Raw genomic sequence first — 19842 nt, 5'->3', positions numbered from 1 at the left:
TACCCAGAATGTTGGGGGGCAATATGCTAAATCATTGTAAACCGCTTAGAGAGCTTCCAGCTATAGAGCGGTATATAAATGTAAGTGCTATTGCTATTGCCACCTTTTGACTTTTGTATTTTTTTCTGGTTGTGTCTACTAAAACAGCCTTCCAAACCTCTGTCTCATTCAAGGTTCGGTAGGGTGGAAAGGCTTCTAAGTGTGGGGTGGGGAAACAGACAGCAGCTACACATTTTTAACTTCAGAAGGGGGAAAAACTTTACTTTAAAATAGTACAATTCAAAACAATAGATCTCTTGGGAAATTTATTTATTTTATATTTTATATTATTTTATTGTTGCATTTCCATACCGCCTTTCGTTAAAAGACAATCCTAAGGCGGTTTACAAAAGTTAAAAACATACAATAAAAAGACAATAAAAACATCAAGCTAAAAAATATAAAAACATAAAAAACAGGCATAAAAACAATACAAGTAAAAACACACAGAAGCAGCAGTAAAACGATTATGTAAAAGCCTGGGTAAAAAGCCAAGTTTTAACAAGCTTTCTAAAAGTCGTGATGGAGTCCGAGGAGTGAATGGCCACTGGGAGAGCATTCCAAAGTCTGGGAGCAGCAACAGAGAAGGCCCTGTCCCGAGTGAACGACAGCCGGGCCTCTCATTGTTGGCACCCGGAGCAGGGCCCCCTCAGATGTCCTCGTCAAGCGGGCAGCAACCCTTGGTACTGTTTAGTACAAATTTAGTACAAAACAGCAACCATATGAGCACAAGGAACCAATAAAATAGGAGAAAAACACACCCAGTCTATCCTGCACTAATACTGCATCCTAACTCACCAGCCCTTGCCAAGAATCCTCCTGCAATCAGCCTTAGTCAGCTTCTGGCCAAAGCCTGGTTTGTCCCTTGCTCAGCCTCAGGTCCTGCTCTTCCTTCCCAGTTCTGAGGGTTCAGTCCCAGACTGTTTCTTCAGCTGCTGTAGGAGTGATTCAGTCCTCCAGAGAGTCACAACTCTCCCAGTGATTTCTCAGCTCTCTTTCAAGCATCAGCTCTGGTTCTCTCTGACTGCAACACCAACTTGCCCTCCTTGAACTCCTTCACTTGAACTCTCTTCCACTCAATAACTTGCACTAAAACTCTGCTGAAGGCAGCCTCCTTATATTCTTTTCCCTTCCAATTTTTTGCAAACAAACCAATCAACAGGACTCAAGTTCCCTCCATTATTTTAAAACATATCCAATCAACCCCTGCTAACTTGGCAAAGAGGCACCTTTTACCGTGGTGATTCTCTTTATTTAGCAGGGGGAGAGTAACTGGCCCTGTCCACCCCCAGCACAGGATCTCTCCAGTGACTGTTGCTGGTGTCTATCTTGTGTTTCTTTTTAGATTGTGAGCCCTTTGGGGACAGGGCGCCATCTTATTTATTATTTATCTGTGTAAACCACCCTGAGCCATTTTTGGAAGGGCGGTATAGAAATCGAAATCATCATCATCATCATCATCATCATCATCATCAAATCAAAGCCTCTCTTCCCTCCAAAATCAAACCAGTATAATTCTTCTCCCTCCAAAACCAAACTGTAGTAGAACAGGAGTTGTGAACGTTTGATCCCTACACAGCTTTTTAACATAGGGAGTAAGCAAAGCAATTGCAATATACAAAACTTATATAAGAAAAGAGGAGGTTCAGACCTCATTCATTCACACAGAGCTAATTTATATCATGGGAACAACCCAAGACCAATGCCTTCCCCTTCCTCTGTTGCCTCCTGTGTGTTGATAATTGGATCATATATTCCCCAGGAGAGAGATCTGTCCTTTGTAAAGCACCATGAATGCAAGTGGCACTAAATAAATAATATACACCTAGAAGTTGGATGGTATAGCAAGATTGACTGACATGATGGGGAAAATTACTCAAAGTAGTGCTATTAAAATTAAAGGGGTAAGTTAGTCATGGTATGGCTTTGAATAATTTTCCTCATCATGTCAGCCATTACTTCGTATAAAGACATTTCAACCATTATTTTATCTTTATTTGCAAATGTGGCACTTTTTGATGACAAAGAGGTTTGGGGGAAAAATCTTTATTGATATAATTCAGAAGAAATAATCTCCAGGCTGTGCAATTTGTTGCTAGAGTTAAAGGAGTCAGATGATGTAGGGTTCCCAACTTTTTAAAACAAGTGTCTGCTAGAGACCTTCAACTTAGGTACCCCTATGAAGATTTTGTGTGTGTAAGTGTGCGAACAAACACACAGATTTATATGTTACAGTTAGGGTGCAGGCTTTGGATTCCACAGGGAAATAATGGAATTTTAGAATTGTAAGGTATAAATCTGAGCACGGCCACACCACAGTCTTCAGAGCAGTGGGGAAAGGGAAGGAAAAAGGAAAGGTTGTGCCGCCAAGTTGGTGTTGACTCCTGGCACCCACAGAGCCCTGAGGTTGTCTTTGGTAGACTACAGGAGGGGTATATTATTGCCTCCTCCCACGCAGTATGAGATGATGCCTTTCAACACCTTCCTATATCACTGCTGCCCAATATAGGAGTTTCCTATATTCTGGGAAACACACCAGCAGGGATTTGAACCAACAGCCTCCTGCTCTCTAGGCAGGTTGCTTCCCCGCTACGCCATTAGGTGCTCATGGGAAAAGAATAACTCAGGACGCAACATGGACATCATGAAGAACAACATGGAGGTCCTGATCAAGCGCAGCAACCGCACCCGGGCCCAGAATGGTAAGAGAAGGGCAAGGAGACCTCCCTTGGAGGGGTACAGGGTGGGGCATCCCCTTTGAGCTACACAGTGACTTGCAAGGACCAAAAAACCTAGTGCAGGCATTATGGATTGCTGCCAATCCTGCGAGGGGCTTTTCTCTGCCCCCCCCCTCGCTAGCTCTTCCCCACCAGTTTAATCTTCCCTTGAGCCCAAAGTTGGAGAGAGGTAGAAGCTGGAGGAACCCTCTTTGGAGGGGAGGGGAGGCTTTTCCCACATACCTTTAGATCAGTGGTTCTTAAGATGGGGACTGTCAGATGTTGCTGAGCTACAACTCCCAGCATCCCCAGCCACAATTTATGGCTGGGGATGGTGGGAGTTGTAGTTTTTAGCAACATCTGGTGGCTCCAACATTAAGAACCACTGCTTTTGATGTCATTTCTTTTCTGATGTGGATCAGTTGATCATCCTCCACAGGTAAGCTTATTACAGTTTTGGCTTGTCCATCTCTTTTGTCCCATGCTTCTGGATTCTGTGATGGTCTCTCTGTGCTGACCATACCCCACAGGTCATCTTTGGAAAGGAGCATGTCCATCTTAAAACTCCACAGCTGGTAGTTGCGATTATTCAGTTTGGCCATGCTTACCTTAAAATCCATGCTGGATGCCAATCAGCTTCCTGCAGTTTCTTCAGAATTCACTGATCAGATCACAGCAGTGTCTGAATGACTGGACCCCATAACCTGTTAGCAGAGTTGGGTTGTGAACCACTCAGAACCATAATTCATATCTGCAAGAAACCGGACTTGAAATAAGAAAAACCTAACTGGGTTACAGGTCTGTTTTGGAGGGAGGGAGAAGTCTGTGTCTGAGTTTGTGTCTTAAGGACATAAGAACAGCCCGGCTGGATCAGGCCCAAGGCCCATCTAGTCCAGCATCCTGTTTCACACATTGGCCCACCAGAAGCTGCTGGAAGCCTACAGGCAGGAGCTGAAGACATACCCTCTCTCCTGCTGTTGCTCCCCTGCAACTGGTATTCATCCTGTCTCTAAGGCTAGAGGTGGCCTATAGCCCTCACACTAGTAGCCATTGATAGACCTCTCCTCCATGAATTCCAGGCTTCATCTTTGACTGTGGTCTTTGTGCCTAAGTGGTCTTTGTGCCTAAGTGATAGCAAGCAGGATTACAAATAATTTTTTTAAATATTAACACACACACAACCCAATATCCTTTCACCTCTAAGGGAGGGTTAACCCTTTACTTTCTGGCTGGGAATAATCCAACTAGCACTGCCATCTCCAACACCACCCCCTGAATTTGCGGGCTGCAATTGCCAATGAGAATGGGTTTCAAGGCTTCCCACCTTTCAGCTCAGATGGAGCTGCTCATCCTGTGAACTGCATGAGGGAGTTGCATGGAGAGGCGTCCAGGATCAGGAATTCTAAGACTTTGATGTGAGGGGGTGGTGGTGAGGGGAAGGAGGGTTTAGACACAGATTATCCCTGACTCCATCCCTCTTTCTCAGTTCCTCCTTCAGCAAGTGTGTACCTGAAAAACCCTGTGGGACTGGGAGACCCCAATTTGCTCATCTGCTTTGTGGACCAGTTCTCACCCCCAGTGCTGAACATCACCTGGCTGAAGAACGGAGAGGAGGTTTCCGAGGGTGTGACGGAGACAGACTTCTACCCCAGCACAGAAGCCACCTTCCGCAAGTTCTCCTACATGACCTTCATCCCAGAGCACGGGGATTTCTACATCTGCAAAGTGGACCACTGGGGCCTGAGCCAGAGTCTGACCAAGCTCTGGCGTAAGCAGGATTGGATTTCGTCTGTTTCTCTCCCTCTCCCCTTTTGCACACAGGCTTATGGGGATCAGACTTATGGGGACCTTGGGAGGCTTAGAACACCGCTGAGGGCCTCTCTTGGACAGGAAGTTGAGAACTGAAGGGCCCTTAGGATATATAGTTCCATGAGGCTAGCAAATGAATGGGACCAGGGTGGAAGATAGGCAGGACTTCTGGGTTCCACCCTCAACCATGCAGAGACACACACAGACCCACCCATTCTGACCCCTCCCTTCTCTTCTGCCTCTCCTCCCTAGATGCCAAGGAGCCGGCTTTCATCCCGGAGATGAAAGAGAACGTGGTGTGTGGTCTGGGCTTGGCCACTGGCATCCTGGGCATCATCATTGGCACCATCCTTTTCTTCAAGGCTAGGAGGATCGATTGTGGCAACCAGCACAGAGGACCCCTGTGAGTCCTTTCGACAGGGCAAAATGCAGGAGGGCTGATCCAGCAGGGCTGTTCTTATGTAGGATGTATTCCGCCCAAAGGGTTTTTGCCATAGGGCGGAGGGATAGGGGTCACCTGTGTCTTCTCAATACTTGAACTGTCTGTCCATTGGGTCACTTTTCAGCCCTAACTGAAGCACTGGGGTCCACTTCTCAAGTCCCATGTTTCATAAGTTTGTCATGCAAATATATTGCTGTGTGTTCACATGTGCACAGTTTAAAACAAAACTTGAATGAATCCAGTGTCTCTGCAGAGGTGCTCAACACTTGGGATCATGTGTGCATAGGTGGGGAGGGGTCAGATCCACTCCCTTATCCCTCTCCCAAGCAGCTGATTGGTGCTATCACCCAGTATCTAGCAGGGCATACATGTGCACAATGCTAGGAACTGGATACAGGTAAGAAAGTCCCAGGTAGGAGCCATTGGGAGCCACATTTCCTCCTTCAGCTAGATTCATGCACCTGCAGAATGGTCCTAAATGGCAGAATTCATCATCCTCCATTGACCCATAGTCAGAACCATGGAATGGGGCAGCAGTGGCCCTAGGGCTTTAGGAGCCGTGGGCAAGAGAGTTATTTGTGGCCCCTTAAAGATATGAAAGGAAGTCAGGCATTTTATAAAACAAATTATCTATATACATGAAGCTGCAACAAATGTATAGATACAAGTATGGAGTGGGGATAGATTTGAGGACTAGTGGTGTGCACGGAACCGTGGAGCTGCGGTTCGACACAGGGCGGGGGGGGCTCTTTAAGGGCAGGGGAGGGTGCACTCCTCCCCCAGCTGCTCTTCCCCCGCCAGCGCTCCATTTTTTGGAAAGCATATGGGGCGGCAGCGTACCTCCATGCCTCCCCTTCCCCCGTTCTTGGCCAGAAGGACCGTCTGCCTGTGTGCCTGGCCCCCATGTGCACGTCACACGTGACATGTGTGTGACGTGTGCACCTGCGTGTATACGCACGTCACGCACACACACATGCGCAGGCCACTTCCGGTATTACGCGACCGGGTGAGGAAGAAGATATACAGCCACCTGGCACCAGCGGTTTTTGAAGCAGCGCCCGAGGGGGAAGTGCAGCGGGGTAGGTAAGAGCACCCTCCCTCCCTGTGTCTTAAAGGAGCCTCCACCCCCGTGTTGGAACCAGTTCAAACGTGAGGGTTCTGAACCTGTTCGGCATTCTAGGAATAGAATACCGAACAGGTTCGAGCATATCCCTGGACTAGGCTGCCTTAGCCAGGAGAAGGCATAGTGCATTTTTAAAAATATCCTATATTTAAAGGAGGGCAAGGAGGACTAAACTCAAAAAGGCATTCTGAAAATGTATGTTTTGAATAGGCACTTTTAACTTACATTTTAAAAACATGTTTATTTCCATACAAAATTAGCATGATGCATGTATTCTAATATGAAATTATTATTAAAGAAACTTACCACTAATCTAAAAGTGTCCAGAGGCTGAAATATTTTTTTATAACAAAATCCCCAGGGCATACATCTTTTATAAACTTGTAAATTTAGGCTATTTTATTTACTTTCATGTCTTCTGGAGCCTGTACATTTAGCAGCAGCAGCAATGGCTCCCATTCTGGGATCAATATATCTTCTTCTTGCTTGTGCTTATTCCTTCTCCTGCAGCAAAATTGCTGCCCTGTGGACTAATTCAAGTGCACCGAAAATGCCAGTGCATTTTCAGTACTCTGGGACTTGTAGTTCTTAAGAGGTACTGCACAGGAAGGCACATGACTCTCTGTCTCTCAAACAAACAAAAAGTCCCAAAGTCAAGGAAAAACTAGGAAAGCTAGATTTCATTTTTTAAAAACCAAAAACTTTTAACTTACTCCAACTTATTTTAATTTTAACTATTTTTTAAACTAGTTCATTTTTAAGCTGTCAACTTTTAACTTTAACTAGTTAACTCCCATATCTGCCTGGTAAACACAGATGGTGCCCCTCCTAAGTTAGGGCGAATCGGGGCTCTAAGCTGTGCAAGCCTCACAGGCTGCAGCAGCAAATCAAGCCAGGCTGCCCAGGAGGTTCTGTTCCTCACCCACCCGGCTGCACCATCCCCTTTCCAGTGCATCCTGTACTCTGCCTTCTACGGCAGTGGCCTGGCTGGGTGGGGAGGGGGTTCCTCTGCTTCCCTGGGGGTGGGGGTGAATATGCAGGCCCTGGCATATTCGACAGAGCTGGCAAGGAGGAGGAGGCAGTAGCAAGCCTGGCTGGCTTCCCAGCTGGCAGCAGAGTGTCACACCATTGGGACTGTTTTTGACTTGGACAGTGCCTTTCCCACTGAAGGACAGCTTGAAGCATCTCTACTGAAAGAGATCAGGTAGGCAGGGAAAGTGAACATGGTGGCCATTCAGGCAACTCCATACAGTGCTGCTGTTGTTGCTGGGTGGTGCGGCAGGCTCCTGGCAGGGAAGAGGCGCTTTGCATGTTCTCAGAGGCACATTGAGTTGGTATCTCCCAGGGGCCAGGACTTAGCTGGAACCTGACTCTGGTGAGAAGGAAAAGTGGTGGCGGCGAGGCAAGGGAAGACGGGCGGTGTCAGCAGCCTCTGGCCCAAGGGGTGAGGCTGGACATTCAAAGAATATGTTTAACTATATACAAATGTGAAGGGGCTCTGCTCACTCCAGTTTGCTCTGAGCCTCGCACCTCACTAGGTACAGCCCTGCATGTGGTCATGGGAATACATTTTCTCTTGCAAACTCCCATAGGGCGCTTTCCAGATCAGACCCTGCAATGGGGTCACGACGTATCTCTGAAGTGTGCTTCCACACTCCCTGTGTTGTGACACCGCAGACCCTCTGCTGACAGCAGGGTGCCGTTCATATTTCCAATGCCTTGTTTCAAATTTAATCGCTGAATATAATGCTATGACGTTGTATATCCGGTGTAAAAAAGTTGCTGTTTTTCCGGTTTGTTCCTTTTCGCGAGACTGCTCCCCCTGCTGGGTGCTTTGCTATTTATGTTTAGAATGTGATTTGCCTGAACCGAAGCATTTTGCCGCTGTTGAGCGGCTAATCTGGAAAGCATCCAGATAAGACTCTATTAAGAACCAATATTCTCTGCATAATTACAGTAAAATATTTTCTATTTCAGAACAGGGGGGAAGGCTGCAGTACTATTTTTTATGAAAACAACATGAATTATAAGAAATAAAATCTAAATACTTTATGTTGCTAGTTAAAACCTATGTTATTATCTCTTCATGCATTAAGAAATGTACAAGATTTTGGGGGCCGCTAAATGATGGGGTCGTGGGCAGTTGCCCAGTTTGCCCTCCCCTAAAGCTGCCACCACCACTGAATGGAGGACTGGAGCCCTTGGAAATTTCCTTTCAGGAATTTCTTGCCTGTTGGGCCTTGTCAGGATTGGATTCAATTTCAACCAAGCTCAAAGGTGTCAGTATGTGAAGGGCAGATACAACAACAACAAATATTTATATTCTGCTTTTTCAACAAGTTTCCAAAGCAGTTTACATAGAGAAATATTAAATAAATAAGGTGGATCCCTGTCCCCAAAGAGCTCACAATCTAAAAAGAAACAAGATAGACACCAGCAATAGTCACGGAGGTACTGTGCTGGGGGTGAATAGAGCCAGTTACTCTCCCCCTGCTAAATAAAGCAAATCACCATGTTTAAAAGGTGCCTCTTTGCCCAGTTAGCAGGGGTAAATATAGACTCATATTCTCCCATCCCAATTCCCAGATCTAAATGTGGCTCTCAAGCAGGCAAATTTAGGAGCTAAGGGAACCCAAATCATACTTCCAGAAGACATGTGGCAAAAGAGGAAAAACTTTCTGCATAACTAGCAGAAGTTTTACAAGTTCGATCCTGACCAGGGGCTCAAGGTTGACTCAGCCTTCCATCCTTCCGAGGTCGGTAAAATGAGTACCCAGAATGTTGGGGGGCAATATGCTAAATCATTGTAAACCGCTTAGAGAGCTTCCAGCTATAGAGTGGTATATAAATGTAAGTGCTATTGCTATTGCTATTGCTATACCTGCCAACATGTCCCTTTTTTCCCATTCACCTGAATGGGAAAATAGGGACATATTGGCAGGTATGGTTTTTTTCTGATTCAGTGAGATTGGATCTTTGGCAAGTGCCTTGAAATGAAGAGGGGTTGTTGTTGTTGTTGTTGTTTAAATGAAGATATGCAAAGGGAGGGGAGGCAGGGTTTGAGGCAAGGATCAGAGAACAATAGATATAAACAAGGAAGAGGGAAAGGAGTCCCTTTTCTTCAACCACAACCACAATGTCTGGATACTTGATTTTAGAAAATGGTTATTGTAATATTTCATTCCCTGAATGCCTCACCAAACACACGATTCACCCTAGCAACATTTCAGATGTGCAGGATACCCCCATCTGCTGATAAACTCCCTACTAACCAACCTGTCCTTGTTCCCTTCCAGATAATCAGGATCAGCAGAGAGACCAATTCCTTCCTCTGCAAGGCCCAGAAGCACGCCTCTCTCTCTTGCATCCCTGGCCGAGAATTTGCTGCCTGGGCTTTACTCACCTGACCTGCTCCTTTCCACCCCAGGACTGTAACTGAAGCATAGCTGTTCTACAATTAGAAGAACTCTGGTTCACTAGACACATCCTATAGCTCTGCATCTCTCCTTAAAATGCTTATGCTGAAGTATATGTTCCAAAATGTTCATTCAGAAGTAAGTGCTGCCTAGAAAACGTTCCTAGGATTGCCACCTTCAACCACTAAAGGCTTCTGTCGCTCCTTGCCACCCCATTAAGCCCATTAATCAGCAATTTCCTGCACCCTGTCTTTCAGGAGCCTTTTAATTACTTGTTTCCTCTTTGCAACTAGAGCAATTAATAGTAATAGTAGAGTTAATAAAATATAGCTAAGCACTGATCAGCCACAGGACTTGTAAAGACTGCACTTAAAAAATTGATTACTTTTCTCCTGCTAATTCCAGGGTGGGGTGAGGACCTTTGCAGGGCATGAAAGCCCCCCTGCCATTTACTGAAAGTCTCCACTGTCCCTGATTTCTCAATTTCACCTATCTTGCCTATTTATTTGTCTTTTTGAGCCTGACAACAAAGCCATAGGAGCTCTAGAAAGTTTTGTCTGCTGGTTAAGTGGAGCGACATTTTTAGAATGCTGAATTCTGCACCTGGTATCATGTGCAGCATGACTGCAAAATATCCACAGGCCTGCCTGGGGAGAGTTATAGCTGAGGAAAGATTGATTCTCTATATTATTATTTGCAGGTTAACAAAGGAGAAATTCGCTTCCTGAGGATATAAAGGGATGCATAGTGTCCAGGGCAGATTTTAGCTGCTTAGGTGACCCTTCTGGATATGATTACAAATAGTCACAATCAAGCAGTAGGATGACATTGTAGGCAGAAGCCAGCTCTCCTTTCTCCTACTGTCCAGGGTGGCGCTGTTCCTCCTTTCAAGGGGTGGCATGTCTGATTCTGGGGGGAACTTTTTGGTGGGGGGGGGAGGAGTTATGCCTTGCACTGGAGGTGCCCACAAAGCAAAAGGGGATTCGGTACCATCAGCTGAAGTTGCGGCTCAAACATGGTGTCAGGTGTTGTGATTCATCCCCTAAAACCTTCACCACCATTTCTATTTTTTTCAATCTTGTGACGCATGGGCCAGCCAGGCCTGTGTGAATTGGGGGAAGGAACTACTTCCTTCTAGAAATGATCCAGAGAGGGCATCTGCACAATTCTAACTTTATGTTTCATGCTTCCTTCCATATCCTTCTTTCTAATATGAATGAATAAAATTTAAGTTTGGGGAAATGTGCTTTCACTGGTGTTGATTTTCCTTTAAGTTCTGGAGAGGTCTTATTGCAACAATTTATGGACCATGCTGTCCTTGTAGAACCTGGGAGGCCCTGGATTTGTCAATAGCCCAGATCTGGGATCGTCCCGCTCAATTGGATGATGGGGCAGACAGTTTGGAGGATAACACCCCTCCAGGGCAGGGGAATCCCTGCAACCCAGAACCCGGGCAACCCATGCCACCCAAAGAACCTGGGGAAACTGAGCCAACACCCCCAGCCAGAGGTGCACCCAGAGGTAATTTTGGAGCCTGGACCTAGAAGACTTTGAAGGCCCCCTCTCCCTTGCAAATTAAGCTTCATCATGCTCGGCTGGGGGACCACACCACCTGGGACTGTCTAAAGAGGATTTGAGCGGGGGCCAGGGGCTGTGGAGGCCCTGGACCTTGGCCCTGAAGTCCAGGGGTAAGAGCGTTTTTGCCCCTAGCACAATCCAAGACCCAGCCCTGCCTTCATTTTCTGACTCAGAGGAGTCCCTGAGAACGTGCCAGTTCTAGCAGAGAATCCCCCACTTCTTAGAAAACTGGGCAGGGCCCTTTAAGAAATAGGGCCTTCCCTAGCAAAGGGATGGGGCTAATTCAGTCTGCCTGGGCATTAGCCATAGAAACCAGAACTGCTCCAAGGAGCAGCTGAAGCAACATATCTTCCTATGTTGCCCAACGCAGCTCTTGTCATTTCCTGCTTGGAGTTAGCCAAAGTTCTGACCGCCTTCCATTTGGAGCTATCTGTATCCTCCTGGATCCCTTCCTTGAGGATTTGAGGAGAGGAGGTGGTTGGTAGGACTGTGCAGTTGGATAGTTACAACAGTACTACCAGACACTATAATACCACTGTTGAAACGATCAGAATACAATTCAGTTCACTGTTGGAACTATTGGGACAGATCCACTTGGAACTATCGGAATACATTATTTGACCTCTTTTTCATTGACCTCTCTTGTGTAGGAAATGTTGGAATTAATTCTCTCTTGTAGTGGATGTATGTCAGAATGGTCATAGTGTTCTGATTACACTTTTTGTAACTGTGTAAAAAATTCCCCTTTAAAATGAAGCTTTTTTAAAAATCCCATTAAAAAGCAGCCAGTGGACTGATCACCATCAAATTGAACACACACAGTGTACTATGGCCATGTCCTTTCTGCCCAGCCATTCAAAAGTTATTATTTTTTTTTAATTTGGGGGGTTTCCCATTGATCCGTGTGTAGGGGGGAAGGGAATCTAATTTAATATCTAACTAAAATTCTGATACGATCCAACTATATGTTACTAAAAATGGGTACTAATTCTGATTCCAATAATTTCTGTATTAGAACAGATCATGTTGACTCTAATACATTTTTGGGGGGTGCACAGGTCTAGTGGTTGGTGGTTGGGCTGTGATTTTCAGTGTGAGAATCAAGATGTAGCCAGCAGATCTCTCTTGTGTTGAATGCTGGGCAGCCAATTTTTTGCTAGGGAGATTAAATCCTGCCTCATCGTATTGTCTGCAAAATGGTGGGGGGCATATAGGGCCAGCCTAAGGCTCAGAGACAAGCCAGGCAAAGCCTGCTCAGGTGCTCCCTTCCCACCCTGGCACCCCCACCATCTCAGGCTGGCACCCACCTGCCCTCCTGGCCATGGCCTCCACTGCAGTTGAATGCTGTGGAGTAGGCAGGCAGGAGGGGGTGGGTGATGGGGAGTGTGCACCTCCCCTCCTCATCGTCACTGCCTCTACTGGTGAGGAGGGTGGATGGGTTGGTGATGGGGGACAGCTGCCCACTTTATTTTATTTATTTAACATATTTTTATACCACCCAAAACGTAGGTTCTCTGGGCAGTTTTTTATTTATTTATTATTTATTTATTTATTTGATTTATATACTGCCCTTCCAAAATGGCTCAGGGCGGTTTACAATTATAACAAACCACTAAAACAATAAAAAGCTAAAACAAATTAAAAACAATATAACAGCGATCAACAATTTAAAAACATTTTAAAACAGCAATTAAACAATTCCAGTAATTAAGAGCTCCAAAATCGGGTTAGAATTTTAAAACCCTGGAAAGCCAGGCCAAACAAATACGTTTTAAATACGTTTACAATAAAAACAACCAATAAAAAGATTAAAACATTTCAACAATTAACATTTAAAAAGTTAACGCTGTTAAAACTCTATTAAAACACAATTAAAACAGTATCTAATTAAAAGCCTGGGTGAACAAATGCGTCTTGACTGCCCTTTTAAAAGTTGTAAGGGATGGGGAGGCTCTTATTTCAGCAGGAAGTGTGCTTCAAAAGCCTCGGGGCAGCAATGGAGAAGGCCCGTCCCCAAGTAGCCACCAGACAAGCCGGTGGCAACTGCAGACAGACCTCCCCAGATGATCTCAATGGGCGGTGTGGTTCATAGCAAATAAGACGTTCTCTTAAATACCCAGGGCCCAAGCTGTTTAGGGCTTTATAGGTTATAACCAAAACCTTGTATTTTGTCCAGAAACCTATCGGCAACCAGTATAGCTCTTTTAAGTTAGGAGTGATATGTTCTCTGAGATGACCCAGAGATCAACCTGGCTGCCGCATTCTGGACCAACTGCAGTTTCTGGACTGCATAAAAAGGCAGCCCCACATAGAGTCCATTGCAGTAATCAAGTCCGGAGGTGACCTGCAGATGTACTACTTGTCTGAGGTCATTTAACTCAAGAAATGGACACAGTTGGCGTATCAGCCGAAGCTGATAAAAGGCACCTCTAGCCACTGCCTCAACCTGGGACACCAGGTTTTGTGTCAAGAAGCACCCCCAGACTGTGTACCTGTTCCTCCTGGGGAAGTGTGACCCCATCCAGAACAGGCAAATCAAAATAATTGATTTTGAAATTTAAGACGTCAAAACTATTAGAATTAAATCAATATCTGATTAAAAGCCTGGGTAAACAAATGTCTTGACTGCCTTTTTAAAAGTTGTAAGAGATGGGGAGGCTCTTATTTCACTAGGGAGCGCGTTCCAAAGCCTCGGGGCAGCAGCGGAGAAGGCTTGTCCCTGAGTGGCCACCAGACGAGCCGGTGGCAACTGCAGACAGAACTCTCCAGATGATCTCAATGGGTGGTGGGGTTCATAGCAAAGAAGATGTTCTATTAAATGTTCACTTGCCTGCCAACTCGCCCGCCCTCCTCACCACCACTGCCTCCACTCACTGAGAAAGGGGTGGGTGGAGGCAAAGGCAGTGGCTGCAAGGAGAGCGAGTCAGCAGGTGTTCCCCATCACCCACCTGCCTGCCTGGCCACCTTGCCACCACTGCAAAAGCAGGGGCAGGGGCAAAGTCACAGGAAGGTGGCAGAGAGAGTAACTGATCCTGGGTCCCATGTGACCCAGGCTGTCGCCGCTTCTGCCTGCATGCACCCTAAACTGGTGCTTTGTACGCTTAGCGGGCTGGCCAGCCCTGGGGGCATGGGGGCGGGGGTCTCCAGAATGGATACCCAGGGGCTCCTCCTCAGATGTATTCCTTAGACGGAGAACTTTTAGATGCCACTAGTCCAAGGAAAGAGTGAAGGGAAAGGGGACTGGCCTCTGAATTTTGCACCACCGCCACCCCATCCAGAGAAATGCTTCTCCAGGGTGCTTTCCAGATTGCAAGGCTTACACCGCGAAAAATGGTGTAAACTGCGTTTTATATGTATAAAACTTTTCAACAAAAGTTTCCAAAGCAGTTTACACAGAGAAATAAATAAATAAGATGGCTCCCTGTCCCCAAAGGGCTCACAATCTAAAAAAGAAACATAAGAGAGACACCAGCAAAAGTCACTGGAGGGGTGCTGTGCTGAGGGTGGAGAGGGCCAGTTACTCTCCCCCTGCTAAATAAAGAGAATCACCACATTTAAAAGGTGCCCAGATTAAAAGCCCTGGTTAACCTTTGATCATTCCTAAGTGCAAGCTTTAGGCTGCTCTGCAAATGATAAAGTTCAAGTGGGGGGCACAGAAATGAGCCTTGCCCCCCTGCCCAAAAACCACTCTTGAAGATGGGCTTCTAAAGAAAGGAGAGGCAAAGTGGAAGTTTTCAAAATACGTAAGCAAGCGTCTTTTTCCTGTTCACACAATTTCCACCTACTAACACCCAGCCCAGCCAGGCACCCTATTCTAGGCAGACATATGTTTTTCTGGGAACAGTCCCCCTCCACCACTTATGCATTTTGGCCCAATCAAGGAGCAGAAAGAGGTCAGCATCATCAGTTGCCAGGAGGCTCTGTCTGGAAACAACAAGCAAGGAGGACTTCGGCTGCAGCCAGTTGTCTGTGAATCACAAAGGATCAAAGCCTGCCTTGCCTTAATCCCAAAGGCAAAAAAGCTGGCTGTGGTTATGCACTCTGCACATGCTCAGAGGCACTCTCAGCCATCTTGCAAGAGGCAATGGATGCTCTTCCAGGCTCCAATTGCACACCCTGTCTCTGGCCTCTGATATAAGATCCCAGCCCCTTGCAAGGGCTGAGCCCTTGGCTGAAATTATGTGGCCATGCTCATGGCCCCCTTGCCCAAGCTTTGGTCACAGAAGCCCCTCTTAAGCTGTCTGGGTGGGTGACTGTAGCAGCAGAGAAAAACTCTCTTGTTACTACAGCTTTACAGAAAAGGCAGAGGAGCATTTCAATATGGTGCTGAGAAGGGCTAGCTGTGAGTGTCTCGGAAAGGGGTTTCCTCCTTTTCTCCTTTCACATGTCCTGACCTGGGGCTGAGCTCAAGTTGTCCCATGGAGCCACTGCCCACCCACCCCCACCCCAAATATATCCTGTTTTAGGGGTTTTCATTGTGCATTGGAGTGGCGCCCGATTTATGTCTGGGGTTTTAAAAAATCAATTTTTGGAGCCGGGTTTTTTGGCAAATTCAAACTCGCAGTAAAGCTTCACAGTAAATCCATGGTAAAGCCTGCTGTCTGGAAATGCTCCTGGAGGAGATCCTTGCGGGGAATAAAGACCAGGCATTTTACAAGGACCAGGAACCCAACCACTGCAGCAGCAAATGACAGGCTTGGTGACCAAATTTTCCTGGTGAGTGTGGAAGCACACTTAAGGGATACGTTGCAACACTGTAGTAGCGTGCAATCTGGAAAGCACCCTGTCTGAGTAAAGAGAGAAGGGGTAAATATCTCCCTGCTTTGTCCACCAGGTTTCTGGCAGCCAACATTGGCAGAGGAGGAGGAGGAGGAGGAGGAGGCTGAGCTGCATCACCTTTCCCCCAGCAGCAGTACTGCCCCCCCCCAATAGCCCCTGACTTATGAAACCAACACAATCCAGTTCATCCTGGGCCACAGGCAGGGAGGGAACAGGCAGAGTGCAGCAAAGCACCTTTGAAGCACTGCAGGTGACTTGAGAAAGTGAGCCCAGTTATACACCTACAAGGGTAGGCAAACCTCCTCAAAAACAGGTGGAGGTAATCCTTCCAGACCCCAAGGGTGGGCATCAGGATGGGCTTGAGCACATATAAAAGGCATCCATGAATTTCTCTCCCCTTTGGCAAAATGGGGTCATGGGCACATTTCTTGGGGAGGGGGGGCTCATGAGTTCTTCTTTCCTCTGCTTTAATGCTAGCATTCAGTTTTATTATTACCAAAGGGATCCCTTCCATAGCAACTAATGATGCCAGGGGTGGGGATGCGTTGTTTCTGTGGGGGTGGAGGCACTGCAAGCTGAAGTGGCCTTGTGAGAAGGTTTTGCTTTGCTCTTAGGTGACCGCAGTCTCCTGGATCATGGCCAGCTTCTCCATTTCGTTTCCCTGAACGCTGAATTCAGCTTGGTGCGTTGGGAAGCGAAACTCAAATGCTTCCACAGCCTCCACCTGGTTGCCAGCAAGGGCTTCTGGGGAAGGAAGGATTCTTGTGGGGGGGCGCTCTTACATGTGCTGGGTGGGGTGATGGTCAAAGGTGCTGCTGTCTACTACAAGGGAGTTTGGAACAGTGGATTTAGACATCTGCGAAGATCCAGGGATCAAGGAGGGGTATGTGTGTGAGAGGAGGGGGTGCATATCCCCCACCCCCCCACGCACACACGCACTGAGAAGCACAACTGAAAGGACTGACAGTGTGGTGGGACCTTTCCCTCTTGCCCTCCAGAACTTACACATGCATTTTTTCCTCTTTCCCAGTAGGCTTATGGGATCCCCCACCATGCTGTGTGTGTTTCCGTGTGTCCATCTGTGTGTGTGTGTCCTCTCCTATCAACTTCGCAACACCTGGACCAATATGAACCAAATCAGGTTCAGTTTTAAGGACGCATAGAGGGCATACTTTGTGATGATGTCATCCACCCCAGTTCAAGAAGGTGAACACATAAACCTTTGAGGGGCAAATGGGCTAACTTATGAACCACCTAACTGATCTGAACCAAATTTGCCACAGCTGTAGACACACAAAGGGATGCCCCATGGCGTCATTTGTGATGATGTCATCCACCCCAATCCAAGATAGTGGACGTGTGAAAGTTTGAGGCGCAAGTGGGCTAACGTATGCACTGTCTAACCGATTTGAACCAAATTACATACAGTTATAATAAGTGACACACAGGGACACCTCAGTGGCATAGTTTGTAATGATGTCATCCACCCCGATTCAAGATGGAGGACACACAAACTTTTGAGGTGCAAGTGGGCAAACTTGTGAACCGCCTAACTGTGAACCAAATTTGTTACAGCTGTAGGGACACATAGGGTTGGGATGCCCTAATTGTTGGAAATTCTCTGTGGTGAGAGAATCCCTTTCTCATTATAGCAGAGTGCACAGAGGCACAACACAGTGGAATTTACTTAGGCATGCGTGTATGCTGAGAGTAAAGTAACTTGGAGCCCATTCATAGTTTCAAATCAATATATAAGGCATTTATTAAGGAACTCCATTCTAGATAGGAAAGTGAGGAGTTAGGATCTCTAATCTATCTATCTAGCTGGATGCAGATGGATTCTGCATCTTCTCTGCACATATGGTGCAGGGAGAGAGGCTTGCCATGTTGCAAGGTAAAAGGGCAGGTAGGGAAGAGAGAGAGAAAAGGAAGTTAGTCCTGAGATTAGCAATCTACATATCAAAGGGATAGCATCAGAGCAGTGGAGAAGTGATGACCAATGTCTTGACGCTCTAGCCCTCTGACTTACTAGTCTGTCCTCCACTGTCTGAGACAAAGAGACAGCACAAAGTCCTTTAACTTCCAACACTAATTGTGTAGTTTGTGATGATGTAATCCACACCAGTCCAAGATTGTGGACACGTGAGCCTCTGAGGTGAAAGTGGACTAATTTGTGGACTGTCTATCTCCAAATTTATCAAAGACAGTCTCTGTTTTCTGAAATTGGTCGCTGGTAAATCAGTGTTCCTATGTTGGCCTCTTGGGGATGCCTCTTTTCATGGTTTTCACATGAGTAGCTAGAGCTGCCATTCTTGAGGATCCAGCTTCCTAGAAATTAATTCTCCAGGTGGATGGATGGGTGTATCCAATTTCTAGTGTGCCAGTGGATGCACAATACTAGGGCAGGGGCGTATCTAGGGGTAGGGCAGGCAGGGCATGTGCCCCGGGCGCCACTTGAAGGGGGCACCATTTTGTAAAATTATTTTTTTTAAAAAAATGGCTGCCAAAAACAAAATGGCCACCGTGCATGCTCAAATGGCCTCTGTGAGGCCCTAGGTCATGCCAAATATATGATATAATATAAGACACTGTACACATATTCAGATTGTCACTATGTACAGAGAATCAGGGCTTGTGAATACTGAGCTGACGCTTATGACCTAGGATTGTATTCATTTGCTCTTACTTTGCTTCTTGTGAAAAGTGAGTTAAATGTGATGTCTTGCTAATATGGCTATTAATGGTGAGTTTGTCTTTGAATCAGTGTGAAATCCTTAATATTAAGGCCCAGTGGGAGTTTCTTGCTCTCTTTCTCTCATTTTAACTGTCTTTCTGAAAGACTAGAATATATTCCAAGCAGTGACACGGTTTACTCTGCATATCCTTTAATTATTTACAGAGTATCTGGGAAAAGTCAAATTCTCCTTTGATTTTTAAAACTTATGTAATGGTGATGCTACAATACATAGTAGAGAATTAGACAGGCACGTCTGTTTAGTTTTCCAAGTACAACTCCACATAGTATTTGGGTATTTCATGAGCCCCAGCATACTGAAATTTGTAGTTTTCCAGCATTTTTTGGTCTGGCTAAGTCCACTGCTAAATAGTTTTTGAAATATTAAAAGTTTAACGAGCCTGACTTGTATTTTTCAGATGATATTATGGTAAAGTTATCTGAAAGATGGGTGTCAGATGCTTGGACAGGGGGGCGCAATTTCAGTGCTTGCCCTAGGCACTATTTTCCCTAGATACGCCTCTGTACTAGGGTACTATACAGTGTACAGCATTACTGGCCATCTGGCTGCTGAAGAGTTCGTGGGGCTCAAAAGCTTGCTGTTTGATACTGTGTTTTTTCCTTGGCCCTCAATTACCTGACTTTGGATTGTGGGTTTTTTCTTTCTTTTTTAATAAACCCACACTATGAGTCCCTGGAGGGGAATAGTATAACAAGTCTTTCCAAAATCTCCAAATCCAAAGATCTCTCTGCTGCTTCTGAGGAGGTTCCCTTTCCAGCTGGCAGGGAGCGCCAGAGGGATGGATCAGGTGGGCTACCTACTTTTCAATCTCATGGAAAGTAGTCTTATGAAATTACCTTGCTCTGTGTGTGTCTGTGTCTGTTTCTGTGTCGTGTCTGTGTGTCCATCTCTCCATTAGTGTGTCCCCCCTCACAACGCCATAATACCTGGACTCATTTGGACCAAGTTTGGTACAGTTGTACTGCCACATAAGGACACCTCAACTGCATAGTTTGTAATGACATCATCTACCCCAGTTCAAGACGGCAGATGCATGAACGTTTGAGATGGAAGTGGGCTAACCTGTGCTGTGAACTACCTAACTGATTTTATAACTACCTAACTACCTGGACTGATTTGAACAAAAATTTGATATAGGCATAGTGCCCCATAGGGACATTGCAACACTGTGGCTTATGACATC

At 46.1% G+C, this 19842-nt stretch overlaps 1 protein-coding gene across 1 annotated transcript; it reads left to right on the top strand.

Moving 5' to 3' along the window:
• The first annotated feature begins 2667 nt into the window (after positions 1–2667).
• Positions 2668–4972, top strand: LOC128343795 (HLA class II histocompatibility antigen, DP alpha 1 chain-like). Its single transcript, XM_053293231.1, has 3 exons — positions 2668–2741; positions 4243–4524; positions 4818–4972. The coding sequence occupies exons 1-3, from the start codon at positions 2675–2677 to the stop codon at positions 4970–4972; spliced, it is 504 nt and encodes a 167-aa protein (XP_053149206.1). The 5' UTR covers positions 2668–2674.
• Positions 4973–19842: the final 14870 nt, after the last annotated feature.

Source organism: Hemicordylus capensis, chromosome 2, assembly GCF_027244095.1.
Source record: "Hemicordylus capensis ecotype Gifberg chromosome 2, rHemCap1.1.pri, whole genome shotgun sequence".
Classification (NCBI taxonomy): domain Eukaryota; kingdom Metazoa; phylum Chordata; class Lepidosauria; order Squamata; family Cordylidae; genus Hemicordylus; species Hemicordylus capensis.
This window is presented reverse-complemented; position numbering and strand designations above follow the sequence as displayed.

Excerpts from the sequence above, each read along its gene's own strand:
- LOC128343795 (XM_053293231.1), top strand. The coding sequence starts at position 2,675 with ATGGACATCATGAAGAACAACATGGAGGTCCTGATCAAGCGCAGCAAC. Across the intron at positions 2,742-4,242 it reads CCGCACCCGGGCCCAGAATG|TTCCTCCTTCAGCAAGTGTG; the intron begins GTAAGAGAAGGG and ends CCTCTTTCTCAG. Across the intron at positions 4,525-4,817 it reads GAGTCTGACCAAGCTCTGGC|ATGCCAAGGAGCCGGCTTTC; the intron begins GTAAGCAGGATT and ends TCTCCTCCCTAG.